Source organism: Cryptosporidium muris, genomic scaffold, assembly GCF_000006515.1.
Source record: "Cryptosporidium muris RN66 scf_1106632373451 genomic scaffold, whole genome shotgun sequence".
In the NCBI taxonomy this organism is placed as follows: domain Eukaryota; phylum Apicomplexa; class Conoidasida; order Eucoccidiorida; family Cryptosporidiidae; genus Cryptosporidium; species Cryptosporidium muris.
The window spans coordinates 271532-294774 of record NW_002196575.1 but is presented as its reverse complement, the minus strand read 5'-3'; the positions used below and the strand labels follow the sequence as shown (position 1 = coordinate 294774).

At 32.8% G+C, this 23243-nt stretch overlaps 10 protein-coding genes across 10 annotated transcripts, besides 3 other annotated features; 5 read left to right on the top strand and 5 right to left on the bottom strand.

The window, feature by feature from the left end:
* Positions 1–17: 17 nt before the first annotated feature.
* On the bottom strand, positions 18–3639 carry CMU_033690 (importin-beta N-terminal domain-containing protein; the record flags this gene model as incomplete). Its single annotated transcript, XM_002141297.1, has 2 exons — positions 18–3465; positions 3581–3639. 2 exons carry the CDS (start codon positions 3637–3639, stop codon positions 18–20), a joined length of 3507 nt encoding a protein of 1168 aa, XP_002141333.1.
* Positions 3640–4109: 470 nt separating this feature from the next.
* Positions 4110–4875, bottom strand: CMU_033680 (uncharacterized protein; the record flags this gene model as incomplete). The annotated part of the gene is made up of 2 exons (XM_002141296.1): positions 4110–4799; positions 4852–4875. The coding sequence occupies 2 exons, from the start codon at positions 4873–4875 to the stop codon at positions 4110–4112; spliced, it is 714 nt and encodes a 237-aa protein (XP_002141332.1).
* A 333-nt stretch (positions 4876–5208) lies between these two features.
* Positions 5209–5243: a sequence feature (AT_rich).
* Positions 5244–6068: 825 nt separating this feature from the next.
* CMU_033670 (uncharacterized protein) lies at positions 6069–7085 on the top strand (the record flags this gene model as incomplete). The annotated part of the gene is made up of 1 exon (XM_002141295.1): positions 6069–7085. One exon carries the CDS (start codon positions 6069–6071, stop codon positions 7083–7085), a length of 1017 nt encoding a protein of 338 aa, XP_002141331.1.
* Positions 7086–7490: 405 nt separating this feature from the next.
* CMU_033660 (signal recognition particle protein SRP54, putative) lies at positions 7491–8984 on the top strand (the record flags this gene model as incomplete). Its single annotated transcript, XM_002141294.1, has 1 exon — positions 7491–8984. The coding sequence occupies one exon, from the start codon at positions 7491–7493 to the stop codon at positions 8982–8984; it is 1494 nt and encodes a 497-aa protein (XP_002141330.1).
* Positions 8985–9148: 164 nt separating this feature from the next.
* Positions 9149–9178: a sequence feature (AT_rich).
* Positions 9179–11178: 2000 nt separating this feature from the next.
* Positions 11179–15486, bottom strand: CMU_033650 (phospholipid-translocating P-type ATPase, flippase family protein; the record flags this gene model as incomplete). The annotated part of the gene is made up of 1 exon (XM_002141293.1): positions 11179–15486. One exon carries the CDS (start codon positions 15484–15486, stop codon positions 11179–11181), a length of 4308 nt encoding a protein of 1435 aa, XP_002141329.1.
* Positions 15487–15920: 434 nt separating this feature from the next.
* Positions 15921–16379, bottom strand: CMU_033640 (RNA recognition motif. family protein; the record flags this gene model as incomplete). Its single annotated transcript, XM_002141292.1, has 1 exon — positions 15921–16379. One exon carries the CDS (start codon positions 16377–16379, stop codon positions 15921–15923), a length of 459 nt encoding a protein of 152 aa, XP_002141328.1.
* A 139-nt stretch (positions 16380–16518) lies between these two features.
* Positions 16519–16543: a microsatellite.
* Positions 16544–16985: 442 nt separating this feature from the next.
* CMU_033630 (uncharacterized protein) lies at positions 16986–20057 on the top strand (the record flags this gene model as incomplete). Its single annotated transcript, XM_002141291.1, has 1 exon — positions 16986–20057. One exon carries the CDS (start codon positions 16986–16988, stop codon positions 20055–20057), a length of 3072 nt encoding a protein of 1023 aa, XP_002141327.1.
* A 356-nt stretch (positions 20058–20413) lies between these two features.
* On the top strand, positions 20414–21085 carry CMU_033620 (uncharacterized protein; the record flags this gene model as incomplete). The annotated part of the gene is made up of 1 exon (XM_002141290.1): positions 20414–21085. One exon carries the CDS (start codon positions 20414–20416, stop codon positions 21083–21085), a length of 672 nt encoding a protein of 223 aa, XP_002141326.1.
* Positions 21086–21118: 33 nt separating this feature from the next.
* On the bottom strand, positions 21119–22102 carry CMU_033610 (oxidoreductase, short chain dehydrogenase/reductase family protein; the record flags this gene model as incomplete). The annotated part of the gene is made up of 1 exon (XM_002141289.1): positions 21119–22102. One exon carries the CDS (start codon positions 22100–22102, stop codon positions 21119–21121), a length of 984 nt encoding a protein of 327 aa, XP_002141325.1.
* A 5-nt stretch (positions 22103–22107) lies between these two features.
* CMU_033600 (uracil-DNA glycosylase family protein) lies at positions 22108–23237 on the top strand. Its single transcript, XM_002141288.1, has 4 exons — positions 22108–22197; positions 22275–22840; positions 22903–23077; positions 23131–23237. The coding sequence occupies exons 1-4, from the start codon at positions 22185–22187 to the stop codon at positions 23208–23210; spliced, it is 834 nt and encodes a 277-aa protein (XP_002141324.1). The 5' UTR covers positions 22108–22184; the 3' UTR covers positions 23211–23237.
* Positions 23238–23243: the final 6 nt, after the last annotated feature.

Here is a 23243-nt window from a genome sequence, read left to right as displayed (position 1 = left end):
ATTGCTAAGAAAGTTGTCTACAGAGTATTAGATCTTATCATATGTGCGAAATAGTGTAAATTCCTAGTAAATGCATCTTTGCTAACAGTTGATAATGTCCCATCTGTCCCCTTAAGGAGATCTTTAAATAAAAGTTGATATTTTGCTCTTTTATCTTCAACTTGCTGATTCACTAGTTGATGTTGAATAAGTTCATATTCCTTTCTATATAAGAGTATCATTCCCAGTAATGATCGGGAGAATGTCCATGTGCTCAAATCTCCAGTAGTAATAAGGTTGAACATTAATTGCATAATCCTAACCAGTGAATTTGGATGTTCGACTAAAAAGCGGTATATTGCTTTACCTTCAGGTGAAATACCATTAGTTCCGTTTCTCAAGGATGTAATATTGTCATTTTCCATTGCATCTGTCTCTGAGTTTAGATTTGTACTTACCCCGACTCCATTAGGAAATATTATATTTTCTTTTTCTATCGTTGTAAAAATAAAGGAGACTAGATGATCCAAAGTAGCACAACAGGCTAATAGAACGACATTATCGACAGCACATAGTCCCGATTCAATGGAATAGCATATAACTGCAAGATGTTGTGGCTCCAGAGTCGTCATGAAAGTTGAGATGAAACATCGTGTTGCTAGCTCTAAAAATTCATAATACGACTTTAAACTTTTCAAATAAGATTGTAAATCATGTTCAGGAATAACTAGGCACATTTGACATGCTAGTCTAAGTGCACTTTCAAGTGCTTGATCATTATATACTTCGAATACACCGAAATTAGTATACCCACCTGATAGTGCATGACATAGCATAGCTAGTGTAACTGCGATTCCCTTGTATTTCTCTTTATAGATATTTTGGAATGATGCAGTTGGCTTGGATAAAATGCGCGATCCATAAGTGCATATAAGTGATGAAACCTCCTTGAATAATAAGATACCATTTGGAGATGTCCTATCAAAGCAAATACGCTGAGACTTGTTGTCAACAAATTCAGCCATAAACTTCAATAAAGCTACCATTACATCTGTATCATCCCAAAATTGATCAGCAGCCCAGGTAAATAGGTGGACACGGCTATGACCTTGTTGTTTAGGCTTGTTTACTAACCAATTAAATAGGAGATTATAACTTTCTGGGCCGACACATGCTAGACAAATACCCCTAAGATCCCTCGCTAACCCAATTAGTGGCTGACGAAACTGAGATGGGTGATATCCTGCAGATGCAAGAGAGGTATTGTTCGAAGAAAGAGGTGTACCAGTGAATCCACTAATTCTATTTAAATTGTTTTTTAATACAATTTCATCCCATAGTAGATCGAAAGTCTTAACTTGTGGCTGCATGAACTGTTCAAAAGATATAGTTGAACTATGATTGTTCTCTTCTTCCTTTAAATCTAAAAATAGCAATTTTGCAAGTATAAAGTAGTAAGATGTTCTATATTTCCCATATCTAGGAACATTTAGAAAAGCAAACTCAGGTGCAGAGTGATTTTGCATGATTTTCTGAACCTGTTCATTACGTAGAAGGAGACGACCGGAAACAATAAGATGTGTAGTTCTATCTGTATATTGAACAATAGAAATACCTGCAGCTAGTTCATGAAACAAATTTAATGACCTCTTAATAACACTTTCCATTTTGCACTTGTTCTGCAAATTCCGCCCTATCTTCCCAATAATCAGACTTAGTACATCATCATCAGATTCCACGCCCAATATCGAAGCTAAAGTTGCTTCCTCTGAATCTGGCTGTATAAACTGTTTAGCATAGTCACCCAAACATACTTTCCTAAATTGTTCCAAAAAATATAGATAGGCAAGTTCAAGTGATTCAGGGGTATCAGATAATCCATCTGTTTGTTGCAGTAGTCTAAATACTAATTGAGCTAGTTTACCATTAAGAACATGATGTGATACTTCTTGGCTCTTATCAGGTATACTATTTTGATTTCCACCACTTGAACCCGGCAACAATGGACGGCGAAGTTTTATTGTATGACCGCCAATTAGAGCGCCATGCATGTAAACACACCATGTTATTTGCGAAATAAAGCAATCTTGGGATATAACACCATTCTGAACATTGCTAGTTACTTGCTCGAAAAGTTTTACAATGTAATCAGCTACATCATGATAACGGCATCTACTTAATTGCGCAAGAACATCAAGCTGTTCTGTCCTCATAACTTCACTTTCTAAGGGATCTTCAATATCTCTCCCTTGAGCTATAGCTTCTGCAATTTTTATGCGACTTTGAATAAATGTTATTGTGACATTGTATATGAAACTTTCCAAATTTGATGGAGCTCTATTTCCTTGGTATAAAAGAGGTATAACCATATGACTCCATAGACCTAAAAGATAGTGTTTGCTATTTGGCAATACACTCCATTCTTCAAGTGCTTTTATTGTAAAACTATACACTTGTTCTATCCACAAATTAAAAGCATCAGTAGATGCCAGTTCTGTTAATTGATTTGCAGTATTCAACTTGCCCAGTAGTCTGCACAATTCATGAAAACAATTTTCATTGTCCAGCCCCATTCTAGTTTGTATAATCCCTGCAGTGCCTGACATTAAGGCTGCCAATGATCTTGTCCTTTCGGCTTGTGTTGAAAAGAAAGATCTTCGTATTGATGAGACTAGAATTAGACACTGCAAACATAATGTAGCACAATCAGGCATATTTTCTGACATTGAGCAGCACTTTGCATATATATCAAAAAATATTATAGGGATATAATCCTCGCGAAGAACTGCCCAAGAGTGAGGTATCATTATAGTATTTTGTTCTTCTGAAGTTTCATCAGGTACAGTTCCCATGAAATCATATGCTAGACAGTTATGTATTAATTGTAAAACTTGCTTCAGTAGTTTATACTCTTCCTGATAGTCTGTAATTGAAATGCTACCAAGGTGAATTTGTCTTAGTGTCTTCATCGCTACTTGAAATATTGTCGGTAATGCAGTATCTCTAAACAATAAGGCAGCACGACGATATTTAGCAAAGTATACGCCTGAAGAATACTGCATTTCCTGAGTTAGTGATGTAAATATGATCAGTCCAACAATCCAGTGTGAAGTGGACGCATTCAAAAATTGCGAGACTTGGTCCGTTATTGTAGGTCGTGGATTAAGTGTATCTAGCCAGCCATACTTAACAATTTGACAAAGCAACCTGACAAAGTGACCAACCAAGTAAGGAGCAGTGCGTAACATATCTGGACCACATTTATAGAGATAATTGAGCAAAAAAGTCTTCGTCTCCTCCTTCTGATTATCTGGTATTTGGGCCCAGCTGGAAGTAAATAATTTCGAAAGAGCAGTTGCTGCGAACATTAGTGCATGAGGATTACTACTCTGTGCAAGAAGAGCTTGAAGTTGGGGTAAGCAACTCAAATTACATATAAGAGGTAGCAAAACTTCATGTGCTTGTTTTTGTTGATTCACATCACCCCTAATAAAATAGAGTAATAATAAGTACGAAAAAGTAAATTGCAAGATTTAATTTTGCATTATCAGAAGGAATTCCCTTCTTAACCAAATACACAACTTTGATTATTTGCACTTACCCATAAAAAGCTTCGCACAATCCTTCCAATTGAGTGAGCTGTGTTAGATCCAAGGCCATCACCAAACAATTAGCCAGGTGAACTTAATTATATATATTCCTGTTTTAACACACTATTAGCCTCTAAAACTAAATGAGGTACTAAAGAGAATAAACAAGAGGCTCACAATCCTGGTGAGGAGATTGACCCGCTTAAATAGCTATATACGGTTTGTCTTAGCCTTAAATATAGAGCAGCTTTTTAAGAGGGAGTACAATGTTTGTATTATATTTGATTTGTTCCTTATTCTATTCTCACTCGTTGCTATTATCACTGTTGCTATGAGCTACTTGTCACTTAGGGACAGTTCAAAGTCATGCATTCTATTGTGTGACTTTGATTAAAATACTGGTTCCAGAACAAGTCCTTTTTTTTTTCTAAGAAGCTTGGGTTATAGCAGAACTTAAAAGTTAATGTGCTTAAATATTGAAGGAACTGAGGAGTGGAAGGAAATAAGGTGTTACTTAACTCAATTCTCTTATCCTATTTCCTAATACCAGGTTTTGGCTTTAGAGTCCCAAAACATAGTATGTCTACCCGGTGGAGGATGTGGTATGGGTGGTAACAAACTAACTGGACATACTTCTAACTGTTTCCCCTTGAATGAATCGGTATATATTGTATTAAACTTCCTGTCTTCTTTAGCTTGTATGTAGTTCTCTGAAGTAGCTATATTGTGAGCATTCAAGCTCAATTGTCTAAGGACATCATCATTGGGGTTGTCGGGACATGACAGAATGTATCTACTCAAAGAAGCCGGAGCTCTACCTACTTTTTGTGGAAGGTCCCATTTCTTGTAGTCGCTTTGATAACTAGTGATGAAGTCACGTGTTTCTGGAGTTTCAATATATCTGTTAATGGGCTTTGTAAAGCGAGTAGGTAACTCCCATCTTCGATAATCTTGATGATATGAAGAGTCAGCCTCAAATGGAAGATATTCTGGCACTTCATTCCTTAGTGCTTTTCTGTTTTCAGGTAGCTCCCACTTTCTGTAATCCTGATTGTAAGATGAATCAGCGCAGAAGGGCTGACTTTCTGGTATAGGTTGGGGGCAATGATGCTTTCCACAAGTACACAGCTCTTCAACGGATTTACCTGGATCACCACTTGGGGATTTAGAACGGTAGCTCTCATCTAAACTTTTTTCTAATATTCTCCCTCGTTGCAACATTGGATAACCCTAAAGCGAAATTGAAATAAGATTGAGTAATATTACATATAAAATAACTCACCTCTTCTTCTCTAGAAATTGACATATTAGGCATTATTGAATATTGAATAGTTTGTTTGTAAATTTGGAAATATATTAATGATGAGAATTTCTTCCTTGGGTGATTTGCACACTTTCATTAGGACCAAATAATGTGTTATCCCTTTACACCCTAAATCTAATTAAAAAAATAAGATGTTTGTTACAAAGGTGTAAATAAATAATAAATACATTAGCTCATAACTGCCATCTATATATGTAATAAAGCTCTATTAATTGTATCAATCTATTACTTAAGAAACAGTTTACATCTGAGGGTAGTGCTGAAGAACTGTTTGAGACTTTAAAATTACATTTCATTATAGATAGTAATATAGAGTAATTATAAATCTTAAATACATTATATATTTAAATCGCTTGTAAACTGTATAAATAAGTCGTAGTGAGATATTAGGCAAATTTTGCAAATATGAGTAATTCATATATGTAAATAATATAATACTTAGTCTTTTTAAACAGTATGGGTAAGTAGCGCACTAAGAGAGTAAAGGGGAATTTACAGTAAGTATAGCATAAATATTTCTAATATTGAATACTAGTATTAAAAATTTTAGTTCAATGGCTACCAATAATAAAGTAACTTTCTTTGAAGCTGCTAAGCTAATAATAGCTAGTAAAAATAAGGAGTTGCCTTTAAAGAATGAATGCGTTGCTGGAAAGTCTGATTATCAAGACAATTTGGTTATTAACATTATAGACATAATAATACAGCACTTTTTAGAATATTCATTAAAATATGGTCAGAGATGTAGCATTTTAAAAGGATCTAAAACTGTTTCAGCCAAGGATGTCTCCAGATATATAAAAAAAAACTATGGAGCCTGTTTAGAATAATAGTGATTTTGAATTTGCTATCTCTACATTCTGATTCTATTGAATGACTTTGTTTTAGACACTTCATGTTATTTGCAATGTCAATTATTGCATTCAATGTTACCTACAGGCATTTATCTTAGCATTAAATATGTGAATATTACTAATCAGATTGATTAAAAGATATATCTTGAGTGAGAGGTGTGTAGCTCAGGCATATAATATCTTTATTATTATAACTTTACAGGTCTCCCAGACATACCTTACACTGTTATCTTAAGAATGTTGCACAGAAAAGCGCGCATGCAGAACGCAAACTAGATGTTATCGCTAAATCAGGCTAATACTAAATTTATTATTATAGAAATGAACGGAGAGGCTTACAAAAAAATTCTACTAGCTTTATGTTGTACTGCATGGATTACATTGCAGCTTTGTAATGCTCAAGGTACGAACTCAGAGGGTTATTCGTTTAATAAGTACAGCTCACATGCGAACAAGCACAATAGTTTGTACCTCTCTCTAAGTAGACTTGTTTGGTTACATGACTCATGCAGCTGGTTTCATGCTCTTATGTGTATATTGTGTTATGGTGTGCTAACATACAAGGTATATCGTGATCGTAGTGCTTTGGGAATATCATTGCAAACTTTATGGGCCTTATGTTTCTCTGAACTATGTGGAGCTTTACTAAATATATGGTTCTGCTTGCATACAGGAGCTTCTCTTGACTGGTCTTTTCAAGTAGACCTAATATCAACAGTACTGTCAGTCTTATGCTGGTACACTGTCTGGAAAAAGTTCTCCAATACAATTGAAGACCAATATGATACCTTTGGATTAAATATTTTAGTCAGGATACTTTCACTTATAGGTTCCAACTCAGTCGATAGCACTGCTTTAAAGAGTGGAACTAGAGCAGGCCAAATTCGGCCTACTGGCTGGGCTGGGAGAATTTCTGGGACAATATATTGGCTTGTTTTATACATTTTTGCAATTCCCCTTTCAATGCTATTTCTTGCATTTCGTAGTAGGAGACGCCTTGGTTTTGTTACATCGTTGCTAGCTTATGATGATGCTGTTAGAGCTTTAGCTCTGGTCCCTCAACTTTATATGTTTCACATAAAAAACCCAAGAAAAGTTTCTGAACACCTTGCTTTATTCGTCATTTTTGAATTTATCCTAAAGTTACTTGCATTATTCTATTGGGTTTCAATGCCTCTCTTTAGAACTCCACACGAATCAAGAGGATATAACATAGTAGTTCAATTAGTTAATATTGGGATTTTGCTAGATTTTGCATATCATTATTTGAGGGCTAGGTTAAATGGAGAGAAAACATTACAATATGCATCAGATTTAATGATTCCCTTTTCTCTCTAAAGATAATTGGACAGTTACTCTGTATAGGTTTTATAATTTGAGAATATTACTGAAGAATGAAGAATCATTAGGAATTAAAGCGTAGATGTTACTAATATTCCTATTGTATTCGGATCATTGTTAAATACTTCAATTTTTTCAGAAAGACCATTATTTATTGAATTCTAGGAAACTAAGTGATATCTATATTTCTTCTAAATAAGCTAACTACTTTTTTGCTTAGTATATGAAGTATATATGTAGATGCAGGGATCCCTAAGTAATGCTATAAAGTGGAAATTGTCTATATTTGAATATCTTCATTAATAGCGGGAATTGTATTGACCCCCAAATCACTTCGTACCTCTACAACTTGCTATTGTTGAGGCGCATCTAGACTTTTTGTGATATTCCAACTAAAATAGAATGGTACTGGCTGAACTTGGGACTCAGCTGACAGCAGCTATTAAGAAACTCCAATCTGCAACAATTGTTGATGAGGCAACCATTGATAACTGTTTACGAGAAATTGCAACAGCTCTTCTACAAGCTGATGTAAACGTTAAATTAGTAGCTCAACTTAGAAATAATATTAAGAAAGCTATAAGCTCTCAAGGAAATCTGCAAGTTGCAAGTAAGCGTCGTTTAATTCAGGCATCTGTAGTAGAAGAGTTGGTAAAGATACTTACTCCACAACGTAAGCCCTATGTTCCAACTAAAGATAAGTGCAATATAGTTGTCTTCGTTGGACTACAGGGCTCTGGCAAAACAACTACTTGTACAAAGTATGCTCATTATTATCAACGAAAAGGATGGAAAACAGCTCTAGTTTGCGCCGATACCTTTCGAGCCGGTGCCTTTGATCAATTGAAACAGAATGCTACAAAAGCAAAAATACCCTTTTATGGAAGTTACACAGAGACTGATCCTGTAAAAATAGCTTCAGATGGTGTAAAAGAATTCAGGGATGATAATTATGACTTAATTATAGTTGATACTTCAGGTAGACATAAACAGGAGTCATCCCTGTTTGTCGAAATGCAACAGATTGTTTTATCTACAAAGCCTGATAATGTAGTTTTCGTTATGGATAGTCATATAGGACAAGCATGTTATGATCAAGCCTTGGCATTTTGTAGTGTTATTGATGTTGGTAGTGTTATCATCACGAAGCTGGATGGTCATGCAAAAGGGGGTGGAGCACTTTCAGCTGTAGCAGCAACTAGTGCTCCAATCATATTTATTGGTACAGGTGAGCATTTCGATGATTTTGAACCATTTGAAACTAGAGGTTTTGTTTCGAGACTACTTGGACTAGGAGATATAAGTGGTCTTTTTGCAAAGATTAATGAAGTAGTACCTATTGATAAACAACCTGAGATGGTAAATAGAATTGTCCAAGGGATTTTTACCTTAAGAGATATGTATGAACAATTTCAGAACATGCTCAATATGGGGTCACCAAGCGCACTTTTGTCAATGATACCAGGTTTTGGTCCGAACTTTCTTGCAAAGGAAGATGAGCAAGCAGGAATTACAAGGTTAAGAAGATTTATGGTGATAATGGATTCAATGACAGATGCTGAGCTAGACAATACAGAAAGTATGATATCATCTAGGATAACGCGTGTAGCTATAGGTAGTGGAACTAATGTCTGTGAAGTTCAGGATCTACTTAACCAATACAAGACATTTGCGAAGATGGTTGGACAAATTGGGAAAATGGGACTAGGAAAAAAAGGGGATATGGGTTCTTTGAAGAATCCACTTCATTTTATGCAAAAAATGCAACGTATGATTGATCCTAGAATGTTAAAGCAATTAGGTGGTTCTAATAGTATGTTCAATATGATGAAAGAAATGGAAAAAATGGAAAATTCTCCAGACCTGCAGAAATTGTTTAGAGGTATTGGAATGTAATTTAGATCGTATAAAGTATACCTCAATTACTTTGGAAATGACACATACAACTTTTATCTATGAACTTTATCTAGATTCTATAAATTCTTTAATTTCATTTTAATTATATTCTTGTATATTTAAAAAGGGGCTTTCTTTGCAATACCACTTATTTAGTTAAAGTGTTAATATTTTCATATATATTATAATTTATTGCTAAATAGAGATCTTTATTTAACTTAAAGAATTCTCTATTAGATATTTTTAAATGAAATAATTTGCGACTATAACAATGATAAATATCCATAGCCTTCGCCTAACTTCATTAGCACTATAAGACTTAAAGAAGTCAATGATTTTGCCTTTAAGAAAATTATATTATTTGAATTTATAATCTGGACTTATCATGTATCAAGATTTTATGAATGGATAGTGGATAACATAATACTTGTCAACTTAATTAGGAAAAATTGATACTGTAATTCTCTTTAATATTAAACGCGTGACCCTTATTGACTCTTGTGAATTCTAATACAATCTAATGATACCTAGTCCTAGACTCACCTTGTAAAGAAATAATATATTATACTTTAAAGATTAGAGGGCAAAATTTCCTATTATAATTACTACTCCAAATAAGTGATTTTCTATTACTCTAGCATTATTTTCTATAAATCCTATTGCATTTAAATAAAAAAAACTTAGGGCCCTACTTGTTCAAATAAGGAAAATTTTATATGTAATTGATAGTACTAATTGTAATTAATTTAAAATGGTAAAGATCAAAAAAACGTGGCTTTTAACTCTGGGCAATTATTTAAGGTGATATACGCCATAAGATTATTAATAGAACTACAATTTTAATAGTGAACTGATACTAAATCATACCATAACAAGAGAATCTTCCTATACAATTAAAATGCAGAAATGTTTTAATTTAGTATAAACTATAGTCATAATATTAACTAATCAAATGAAGTGAACAATTCACAAGGTAATTAGACTTTAGGTGCTTCTTTAGACTGAATAATATACAATACAGCTATTTCCTATTTTGCCTATTTCCTTGTAAAGAGCTTTTATATCCAATATTTTAGATGTATAAAGTTATTATTCTAATTTACTCACGATATTCTAAGAATAAGTCGGAAATTACTTATTTGATTTTAGTTGACTCTATGATGTATGCAAAGTGTACAAGTCATTTACTTACTTTTAGACTTATTAGTTTTTTATACAATATATCCAGTTATTACTTGAGAAAATAAACTTAGTTTAAAGAAACCTTTTTTCTTCAAAATACTTATTATTACAGTTCAAATTATTACCTATTAACTAAAATGCAAGGGAGTACGGAGAATCAATACAAGACTATTTCAGGTCAATGTAATGTATTTTATTTTACCAGATAGCATCATTAATCGTCTATAATAAACATAATTTGCTAGGGTAAACTCCTTAAAGAATTTTTAAAAAATTCCCCATATACTTCCTATGACACCAAATGCATTAATTATATCGCTATATTACTTAAAATATATTTATTGTTATTAGTTTGAATAGAGAATATATTGACGCAATGTTCAGGTCAATAACTTATCACGTATATCTTTTAATAGAATTTGTATGATTCAAATTTCTTTTTCATAGCAAATAATATTAGTCAAAGGATATCATTGCTAAATATTCTGGACATAGAAACAATGTATACTGAGATTGAAATGACTTATTACCACTTAAAAAGTGTCTATATATCGGTATATTTGTTGTAGATAGCAATATAAGAGAATTAACTTTAATAGATGTTGGTTATTGTATGTTCAGAAATCCTATTAATTATACTCCTATCATGTGAATTTATTAAAGTACTACTCCAATAAGGTATTTAAGAAAGGTAATAGTTGAATTAGAAAGACATTATATTATGTCTTTCCAAATTTATAAGCTCTTATCTTAAGGGCTTTAAGCATTCCTTAACAGGACTAATTATTTATTTATAATAGCAATAGAAATTTGAAATGTGCAATATTTACAAAATAATAAAGATATAATGAGTACTTAAACATACAAAACTTGTCCTCAAATCATCAATACATATTCATATATATAAACAGTACTTAAATTTAATTTTAAGTGCGGTTCCCAACTTTGTTTTGTCAAAAAATAATAATTGTCGGAAATTTAGTAGTGAATAATTAAATTTCTAAAGATTTATTCAACTACAGAGTAGTTTCTCTTCTAGACATTTAAGTGACTTTTTATTTTCTAACACTTCCCGCTGCTTAACCCAACGTGACGAGGAATCAGCAAAGGCATAGCCTTTCCACTGTTTGTTACTCCTACAAGGGATAACAATTTCTCCTTTGCTCCTGCTGACAAGCGTATCACATACTCCCTGAGCTACTCTTTCGCGAACTATAGCTATAGGGCTTGGATTTAGTACTTTTTCTCCAAACCAGAATATTATTTGAGGAAGAATGGAAATAAATATAGAAACAAAATTTACCAGATAATACTGTGGTATTAGGTGAACTAACCTGAAACTCCCATATATATTGGGGCAAAATGATGATGGACATACGATCCACCCAATTATAAAGAAGATAGGTCCAATGATTATTGAGATAAAAACAAATAAAAACCATGTATGAGTTAAAGGGATAATCATCAAATTCACTGCTATAACAATAGTCATAAAAACGATTTGCCCATAGATTTTCATAGGTAATATTTTGCCACCTCCTTCACCTCCCGATATAATACTTCCAAGAGTGAATAGAGGGATCAAAGTAAGAGCAACAACACTCCATATAGAAAGTGCAATCCAAAGCATAAATCTCCTATAGCCGAAATACTTTTTGTAACTTCTAGGTAAGCAGACTGGATATAAGCTTGGTATCCTTGCTAAAACATAATGTGGAAGCATTCGATCAAATATCGCAACAATAATATGAGCTATAGGCGTAAATAATAAATTATAAAGTTGTTTTATCCAAGAATTAAATATATCTGTACCACTAAAAATACAAAAATATGCGTAGAAGCAATCAACAAGACCCATAATTACGTTTTTTGTAATTGTTATATATACATGGTCCGAATTACGCCTTAAATTCTCGTGACCATGGCAAAGCAAAAGTTTTCTAATCAGTCTAAATTCTCCAATTGTAAAGTCTGATACAGAGGCTGCCTGTAACCCTTCTTTTCCAGTTATTCCAATGCCAACATCTGCAGTTATAATCATATTAGTATCATTAGCTCCATCACCAATAGCTAGTGATACTATCCCCTTGTTGTATTTTTTAGCAGAATCCACGATGTCACCTTTTTGAAGTGGAGTAGCTCTACAAACAATCACTGAAGAACAAAATCTTGCTAATCCAAAAAATAACTGCTTTAAATTATCAGATGAGAATAAAATTGAGAGCGATTCACCTGTTACTGTAATAGCAATTGAATGATAATACGGCCCCAAAATATCCGAATTCTCTATATTTATAATTTGTGAAGTTTGTAAAGGGGAGTTGCCACTAATTCCACTTTTTGCTTCGTTTAGCAAACTTACTGTCAACTTTTCAAATTGAAATGAGTACATATGCCTTAAGTAAACTTCAATAATGCTGTTATCTAAAGGTTCAACTGAAGTGTTCTCAGTATCCCCCAAATTTCCAATGCAGTGATTCTTGAGATCTAATTGACAATTTACTGCACTTGAGTTTCTACTTACTAACCATCTCCTTAATCTACTATTTATCGCATATAAAAATTTAATGCCTAGTTTTCCTTCGGTTTTATTAGTACTTTGTTGTAAAAAGTGCACCCTTAGAACTTTTCTAAATGACTCATTTTTAAGCTGAAGTCTCAGAATTCTTGAAAGTTCACTTCTAAGTTGATCTTCTATAATAAGATTATCCGTACTTGATATAATGATATTATACGTACCTTCTGTTAAAATACTTGAGCTATACCCAATACTTATTGCAGTCTCTAATTTATCACCTGTTAAAACCCATAGTTTTATTCCCGCTGATTTGATATCTGCAATTGTCTCTGGAACTTGTTCTTGGAGTTTATCCTCTATCCCAGTACATCCACACAATTGTATGTCTTTTTCAACTACTTCAATTGTGAGCCTTAATTTCTCCTCTTTAGTGTTATCTAGACACATCTTTGCTTCTTTAGCTTTTAGTAATATTTCTTGCAATAGGTCTGGGTCTATTCTCCTACTCCCAAAAACAAGTGTTCTCAGCCCACACATTGCTAGTTTTCTTAATTGTTGTGACATATTGTCAATTTCCTCTTCTTGTCCAAACTTACAAATACTTAACATCGATGAATCTGCGCCCTTAATTAGTAGCAGACCTCCAGCTTGATTATTTTTGTAAGATTGATCATATTTTGTCCAGTTGTCTTCAATAATTACGGACATTCTCTTACGATCGCTATCAAAATCGAAAGTTTCCAGTATATTAACACGAATGCATGGACACCAAAATTTGTCGATATAATCTGAGTATGACTCTATTATCTTGTTTTTAACTTTATAAATATGCTTACACTGTTGCTTTGTAAAAAACATCTCGTAGAGTGATTCTTCCAGAATAATGATTTCAATACTGTCTAATGAAGGTCTATGAACAAATTCTAAGCCAATATGTTTTGCACCAGCTACTAAGGAAAGTTCATCGGGTGATGAAGCGTCGAAATTTGCCTCTTTGGAAAATTTATGATATACGAGGGAAAGTTTAGATGATATATGTATCGATTTCTCATAACTTCCCGAAGTACTTGTACTGGTTTCTTGCTCTCTTGGAGCCTCATTAACTTTTGGTAAAACATTATGACATATTGCAAGATTTAAACAAAAATCTCTAGCTAAGTGAAATTTTTTTCTTTTCCTATGTAAACTTAACATAAAATTTCTTATTTCTTTTGCATTAAAATTAACGTAAGGATTTGGTATATTATTCTCAATATCATCTATACATGCGTATTTGTCTGTACATATTTTTGTTTCCGTTGGACATCTATCTTCCATGGCATTACACAACTTGAAATTTTTTCCAGCAATTATAATGCCACAAAGTTGCATTGAATTTTTTGTTAATGTACCAGTTTTATCTGAAAATATATGGGTTATACAACCTAATGCATCGACAAGTGAGCGACTCTTAACTCCACATAAGGACTCACTTTGTTCGTTCGCTTCTTTATCCTCATGAAGAAAAAAACCTTGTATAAAACGGATAATTTCCAACTGAACTAAAAGTGTAATAGGAACAAAATAGCTTAGAAGCAGTGTATAAACTGCAAAACTAATCAACATATTGATTATAAATAATCTACCATTCGTTACTTTATTAGGATTATATATTGCAGAATTCTCTCCATAGATAGAGGATAAAAGAGCTAGTATAAAACAGATAGTTATTTGTATTAAGGCAAGCAAAATGGCATGTTGCTGATACATGCGGCTTAATGGACTATACTTAAGTCGTTGCTGTTTGCTACTATTGCGCAATATCCTAGTATTATGACCTGTGTACACTACAATTCCATAAGCCCATGATGTATTTTGTATAGAGGCTCCTCTCCACAAAAATTGGTCAATAGATACAGATTGGCATATTTCGTAGCTATTTATTGAGTTAGAGCTTAAAGAATACTCTGTTAGATTTAATTTGATTTCAGTTGTAGAGTTGCTTATATAATTACCTAAAGTTTTCTGTGACACACCTTTTTCAAAGGATATACAAGATCTCTCATTTGAATTCGTTATATTAGCTAAATTTTCACTAACTGGACTTTTTCTAACTTTTACAACACCAAAAAAGTTATACAAAAGTGATGATGGAGGGCCATATTCAACTTTTATAGAATAGTTAGAAAATGATTTACTTTCTGTGAATGTTTGTTGAAATTCATTAATACATATTTTTGTTTTAAGGAATGATTCTCCATCTAACTGAGCAGTTTCAACATAACACATACCAAACTTGTCAGAGCAACTCAGCAGAACTAGGTCACTGGGAATTCGCTCTTCGTTTTTTAGAAATACAATATCACCAGGCTTTAAATCAACCCATTTAGCCTCTTGAATTTCTCCATTTCTATCAACAATATTACATAACTTTGAGTTCTCAGCTCTATCGCTATTATGGCGTGCAATATCTTCAAGACCATCTTTAATAGCAGTGATTAATACAACTATTGTCAAGGGTATCAAAATTGTGGGATTACCATCACTCTCAGATATTACTGGAACAATTTGTAACATAGCCAATACTAAGAAATAAAAATTAGAAGGTTGTATTAATTGGCTAAACAAGTTCAAAGGTATAAAATTCCACCACTCATACTTGTAAGTTCTTACTGAGTTCACCCAGTCTGACACTCCATATACTATATTGCAGGGATTTTGTGGAACAAATCTTCCTGAGCAGACAGTTATGTATTCAGGTTCACTGGCATTAATATTTTCCGGTAATTTTCTAATGAAAAGTTTTGTAATCCTCTTAAACATTTTCACTAGTAACTATAGGAATTTAATTACTAATCGTCTGCAAAATCATAAAAAATATTGAAACTTGTGACAGTTCATTAATTTAAAAAGTTTTCATTGCTGGGATACTTTATAATTAATCTATGAAATAGAAACATTAGTAGATGTACTATTGCATCATTCCTTGGTTACAAAAACTAGTCTACATTTGATTCAGCACACGCACACTGACATGGCAATTTGTAGATATATAGCCTAAATACTAAGCAATACTAAGCTGTAACTCTAATCTTTCTATAGTATTCTAACAGCAGTACTACTCTAGGTTTTTAGTTGTTTTGAAATCCTGATAAATACTAAGCTCAAGTTAAAAGTAATGTAGTCTACCAACTAAGTTAAAAATAATTCAAATAAAAAGTTAAAATTCAGTGACAATTATTTAGAACAAAACTATTTCAGTTAACTAATTCAACTTCATATGGTATATTAAGCTCCTTCAGTTTATTCATTAGTGTATTTATCTTTTTTTGACGACGGCTAACAAGTGACAAGTAGTTTGTACAGGTATTTCGTCTGTTAATCATCATCTTATATCTTGGTAAATATTTAAAAGTCTTTTGAGTCCTAGAAAAAAGTTTTGGATGAACTTTAGAAGGTTCAACAACATGACATTTAAGGGTACGTTTAAATAGTATGTAATTATTCATGGTTTCAGCAGCTATTGCTGCAATATCCTTACAATCAAACTCTATGAAAGCATATCCCTTTGAATGACCATCTCTTTTAGAACGGCATAGCTTTAAACGTGTTATTGGCCCAAATTGAGAGAAATATTTCCTTAGCTGAGGTTCAAATATGCCAAGTGGAATATGACCAACATAAATAACACCTCTTTCTTCATTTATAATAGCCATTTCTCAGTTATATATTACTTAATTAAAGTAAACCAACAAACCTTGCTACCTAACTCTCAAGAAGGTAGAAGAAGTATAGTTACAAGTTAATAGTAGTTCTTGGTTAATGTAGTACTTCACCTTATAGAGCGGGGTTACCTTTTTTTTTTTTCTTTTTCTTTTTTCTATAAGTTATTAAATAAACTTTAATTAATAGCTTAATTAAGTTCTATATTTATATATAGCTAATGCCGGCCTATGTTTAAATTTTAAATATTCACACTTCCTCTAGGTTCTTTTAAATATAGCTTGTAATATACTTCATCAAAGTGTATTTTAAATTTAGCAAGATGGACGTATTCAGAAAACAAATATAGAATATAGAGTTTGGTTTCATTAAATTGCTATCATTTATATAAGTTCATTTCTTAGAATACATGTGTAATATATATAGTAGTTTCCATATCTAGGCTAGGTCAATATTTTTAATGTGACCAAAGAGTAGGTATAGCGCCACATTTTTACTAATTACGCGGCTGAGTAGTAGGTATTTTTCTCTAGCAATCTCAAGCGCCATATATATTATTTACAATTTGCAGGATGCAGAAAAGAGCCCACTAAAAGAAAATGAAAACGTATGTTCCAGACCCTTCCTCCTCTTTTGAAAGGGCTTATAGGACAGTCCCATTTTTGAAGACTGTATTGTGGTCAGGTATATCTGAAATACTTAGGAATTCAAATGAGAAGTGTATTATTAATAAGCGAGAGCTAGTAAAGAAAGGGGCATCATTGCGTTTAAACTGTGGAAATAGTATACTCTCTGATCTTGATGTATCCACTCTAGAATGCTGTATATGTGCTCTTTCCTCTGCTTCTAGTGAATCTAATCTTAAAAGTGGAAACCCTTGTGATTTTTACCGATTCCAGTCAAGTAACAGTATATTGGAATCCTCAAAACTACCAAGTAAAGTGATATCATCTAAAATTATGAGGAGCTCTACAGCATCTAATATATCGCCATATCTACAAAATAGATATTCTGACTTGCTTTCTACTCTGATAAACGAATCTATTGCTGACATTTTCCGTATTCGTCACTCTGAAGTCTATGATTCTTTTACTTTTGAATGGACAAAAAGAAGAAGTGAGATTTTGGAGTCTTGTAATCTAAATGTGGTAGGTCTTTTTGCATCTGATAATATAAAGAATATAAAAGGTAAACTAGTTTGCTCAGGTATGGTAGACTATAAAATAAATCCCAGAGCATGGAGCTGTAGTATATTAAAAAAATCAGATTCATATCCTATAAATATGGTATACCTTCCTTCATCTTCAGATGAATATAAAGATGAACATTTATTGATTTTAAATTACCTCTTACCAAAGTTCTCCTTGATTGGGCTTACCTTAGATGAATACATTTTAAGACAGAAATCCTGTATCACCGCAATAAATACTAGAATGTCTTCAATAAAAGATCTAAGCTTATTTATATGTCCAAAAGAATATGTAAATGATATTTCGACAATTTGGAATTTACTTGAATCAATTGTTGGCTCTTCACCAAAAACAGTGGCATCTGAGAGACAAATAGTCTGTAGTATTTTAAGTTATCTTGAATTATTAGCCGTTGATATTGTTGATATCAATAACAATGCAAGATGTAGCATGAATAAGAGTGACTATCTTCCTACTAACAACACAATTACTTTGCCTACCCTAGTAGAGTTCGGCAAATGTTACTTCCAAACTAGAACAAGCAACTCTCAATCATTGAAGATAATTAGCTCATTTCCAAGCAAAATTGAACATTACTGGTTTTTGGCTTACTGGGCTTTTAGAATTGGAGGAGGACATCTACTATTGGATTTAACTGAACTTGATGCAGCACCAAAAAACTTTAACATTGTATGTGAATATCTTGCTTTGAGATTAATTTCAACTAGCAAATCACTAGTTGTAAACTGTAGTCATTCTTCTAGGCAGCTTTTAATAAATGAAGAGAATTGGGTTAAATACTGCTTGCAACTAGATGCATCGCGTGACTTTTCTGCAGAAATTGAAGATTTAAATATTTCATTCCACAACTTTCAGAATCAGTTAACTAACACAAAACCATCTTTCGTGGCCTTTGAGTACTTATTAGCTAGCATAGTGCTACCTACTGTTAAACCTTTGACTCTTTCGAAATTATTACCTGATGTAACTGTTGAGGATTATATTTGGTATAGATATCATATAATGTTAAAGAGCTGTGATGACTCTAGTATTAATAGTGAATTGAACGAATTATATTTCCGTCTAAAAAACCAGGGGCCAACTTATTTTGAATTAAAACCTGAGAATAGTAATACTTGCACTTTAGGAAATACCAGAGATGATATAAGTGGTGACTACTATATATCATCCTTTAACCGTCCTCTTGTCAAGTCTGAAATATCTAAAGTCCAATCTGACAACTCAAAGTTGGCAGATTTTCAAACATTAACAAAGAAGGATCTATTGAAAATACCTTTATCTGAAACTGATATTCATTCATCCAAAAAACATATGAACTATTCGACAAGTTTGGGTTATGCAAAAGTTCTCTGCTATGCTCTGCACATTGGTGAAGCTCTTAAATGGATCTATGACTCACATCCTAGTCTTCGGAATATAGTTCTTCAGTGGGTACTATATTTGATAATTGCTGGTATCCTTCCCTTAGAAGCTGACTTTGAGGGAAATAATATAATACCTTCTTTCTGTTCTAAATTGGAGAATTTCAGTGATTCCATAGATATTTGTGAGATATTACTATTAACTATTCGTCAATGCAGCTTACCTCTACCATTTGTACTTAATTTCATGAATATTGTGCCAGAGCATTGTCGTAAAAAAATACTTGCTACATATGTTGAGTTCAATTTAATCCACTTAATGGTAGATGATAATCTGGATATCTCTCACAATTTACATGCTTCTTTAGAGGAAATGAGAACTACAGTAGCGAATACTAACCATGATATAAATCAATGTGATCATCTTACTATCATTAGAAGAGACTTATTTGAAATTATTGCTCAGATTTCACGTGATCGCGGTCATTACATTACTGCAATACGTTTTTATCTAGATGCAAAGTTATTTACAGATGCTGCAAATATCTTAGTAGATTGTTTACAGCTACCTATATGTACATCTTTAGTTGCATTGTCTACCCCTCAGAAACAATTCTTTGATAAGTTACAAGGTCTTATTGGAGAGTTTATGAAATATATATCTAATATGCAAATTTCACCTGAATTGCAATGTAAAATAACAACTCTCAAGATTCTAAATAAAGTAGTATATGGGTTTGTACTAATTCAAAAGGGAATGTATAAAGATGCGAAGGAATATATTGAAAATGAAAATCTTATACCTGAATCTACAGACAACATAAGTTTATCAAACATGCTCTATTTACCCAAACTACTAGAGGCTTATGTTATCTGCCTTTTTGAACTTTTCCGGAGTGCTGGAAGTCACTCCAATGGGCTTTTCCATGCAGTAAGTAGAGCAGTTATTTCACGAAGTAATAATTTAATGGCATTACTTTCGATGCTAAGTGCATCACCTGGGGTACAAAGTGATATATGTGAAAGAACTCGCAAGTTACTTAGAGAAGTACTTATGTTAGGTTCAACTGAGCAGCTGTTTACTATAGACACTTGTTAGTAATTAAATTTACAAAACAGTTAAGTGTAATCCACTTTACTATAAAAGTTGAAGTTATGAAATAACAAAACAAACTTTAGATTTAGTTTTTGATAAGAGCAATTATTTATTGTCAAATTTAGTTTAAAATCTATATACATTTAAACAAAAATTACCAGGCATCAGGAACTCTGAAATTTAGTGAAGTACCAGTCCTTTTTTAAAAGCTATTATATCCTGTAGCTAATAATATGTTTTTTAATAACTATAATAGAGCGCTTCCAATTGCTCTCCTTGTACTGCGGTGAATCAGGTATAAAGTTAGGAGTTACATTTAATATACTAGAGATAACAAGGTGGTAAGAATCTTGGAGCTTATGGCGAGATCAAGGAGAGTGAGATTATCTGCGTTAGTTAAAGATAAAGATAAAAGGAAGGAGAGAAATATAGACTTAATAAATAAAGTTCGAGAGTGTTGTACATGTTTTAAGTATATATACGTTGTTATTTTACAGAATCAGAGGAATTCTCTCCTAAAGCTATTCAGGAAGAAGCTCGGAGATGGACACTTCATTTTTGGGAAGAACAAGGTACTTAGACTTGCCTTGGGAGTAAAGCCGCAGGATGAAATAAATAACAATATTTCTTCTATTTCTCAATTACTGAAAGGAGAGCGTGCATTGATATTTTCTAATTTAATTCCCAGCGAAATGATGAAAATATGTGAAGATTCATCAAGCCTAGAGTTTGGACGTACAGGATCTATTCCAGGGATTTCTTATGTTTTAACTGCTGGTTGTAATATAAAGGAAAAGTTGACTTTACCAGATACAGTACTACATAAGCTTGGATTGGAGACTAGAATTCAAGGTGAAAACTATGAATTGGTGAGTGACTTCACAGTTTGTGAAACAGGTGTGCCTTTAACTAATAAGCAGGCACAAGTATTGAAGTATTTGGGAATACAAACAGTTAAGTTTGAGATAATTATTGAAGCATTCTGGTATGATGGAAAGCTTTATAGTTCGAATTCCTGCAATTCAAATTAGAAGATTTAGTTTTTAGTTAAGTTAAATATATATTTACTGGACTTTGTATTTTTCTTTTCCTACTAATGCTGAGAACCAGAACTGAAAGCATATCATTGCAAGCCTACAGATTGGTAAAGATATTATTTGCGCAATACTACCCAGTATTGACAGTGGTTGTGATGTAGTTGATAATAGATAAAGCAATGGCAAGCCAAACTTCCCAAATGTAATATACTTTTCACCACAGAGTGCATAACTTAGTGACTTATCAGCTATCTTGTCAGCACTAAATAAATTTGTAGTACTTTCAATTTTTTTACATAAAGCCGGCTTTCCTAAATTTTCTTTGTGAAATCCAGGTGTATCAATTGCAGGGGGGAATGTAATTGCAATATGTATATTAGAGTTGTAGTATTCCATATTCAAAGCATCTACAAAACCACGAATTGCAAATTTGGTAGCAGCATATACACTGAATCCATATGTTGCTATAATACCTGACTCAGAACAGACAAATAACAGAGTGCCACCTTCCTGTTTCATGAGCTTTAGCAAAAACTGAGCTATTACTACTGTACTTATTGCGTTTAAGCGAAATAAAGATTCAATATCATCTATTGTTGTTGAATTAAGTTCCCTGGCTACTGAAAAGCCAGCGTTAAGAATACAGACATTAATATTTCCATTTAATTTGCAAATATTGCTTATTGTCTGCTGTATATCTACAGTATTTGTTGCATCAGAGGAATGTATAGAGATATTTGTACATGAATTATACTTCTCTTTGTAAAGAATCAGTTTATTCATAGCTTTTTCAAGTTTTAACTTTGATCTGGAGATTATTGATACATGAATTGCATTCTCACGAACACACTTCTTTGCAAAGGCATAACCTAATCCTTCAGAACCACCTATAATTAACACATGGCAACCTGTCAGTTTATTTCTGGACTTGAGTATTTTTTTTTGAAATATATATGCAATGTTTACAACGAAAACTAATATAATATACGAAATAACTAGATTTGCCCACATTTGCTGATACTGAGTCTAAGTGTAGTCTTCCATTTATTTCCAAGGTTCGTGTTATAACTCATGATTCCCGCTAAAATTCTTCATGCCCACGCTTGGTAAGTTTATTATCTGATAATAGATAAGTGCAATATGAACAAAATAACTATTACGGATTACTTCATAAAAAAGACAGATAACAAGCGATCAGTTAAAGATATATTGGATACTGAAGGTTCTGTGGAGAGTTTAGAGAAGAAAACAAGGAAAATAAATGAAAACTGTAATGGAAGTAACAATGCAATAAACTTGATAACTTTTTCGGATTGTTCTGATAATTTTCCATATGAGAGTTTGCTGAGGAGTTATATTGGGGATGAGTGGTTTGAATATTTAAAGAGTGAACTAGCTCAACCATACTTTACTAGATGTTTTGAAACTGTTAGAAGAAAAAGGCAAATATCAAAAGTTTACCCTTCAGAACAAATGATGTTTTTAGCTTTCAAACTAACTCCAATAAGTAAAGTTTCAGCAGTAATTATAGGCCAAGATCCTTATCACCAACCTGGCCAAGCAATGGGTCTCTGCTTTTCTGTACCGAAGGGAGTTACAGTACCACCAAGTTTGCGAAATATTTACAAAGAAATAGGATGTACTGATGTTCCTCATGGGGATTTAACTTCTTGGGCCAATCAAGGAGTATTCATGCTTAATTCTTTACTTTCAGTTGAAGAAGGAAAGCCAATGTCTCACAAGGGCCTGGTACGTACTATTATTCTTTAGTAATAAACTTTTCAATTTTTTAATAAACTTTTCTTTTTCAGGGATGGGAGCGTTTTACAAGCGCAGTTATATCTACTTTAAACTCTATAGACCGGAAGATAGTGTTTTTACTTTGGGGGAAGTCGGCACAAACAAAGGCTGAAAATGTCTGCAAAAACAAACATAAAGTACTTAAGAGTGCTCACCCTTCTCCTTTGTCACAGAAGAATTTTATTGGTAGGTTCACAATATTAAATTAAAATTGTTTGCTTTACAATATTTTATTGTAGGGTGTGGGCACTTTATAAAGTGTAATGATTTCTTGCGCGAACTCAACAGGCCTGAGATAGATTGGGTTCCTACTAAATAAAATCTAGTAGTTTGACTAAAAGTTTAAAATATA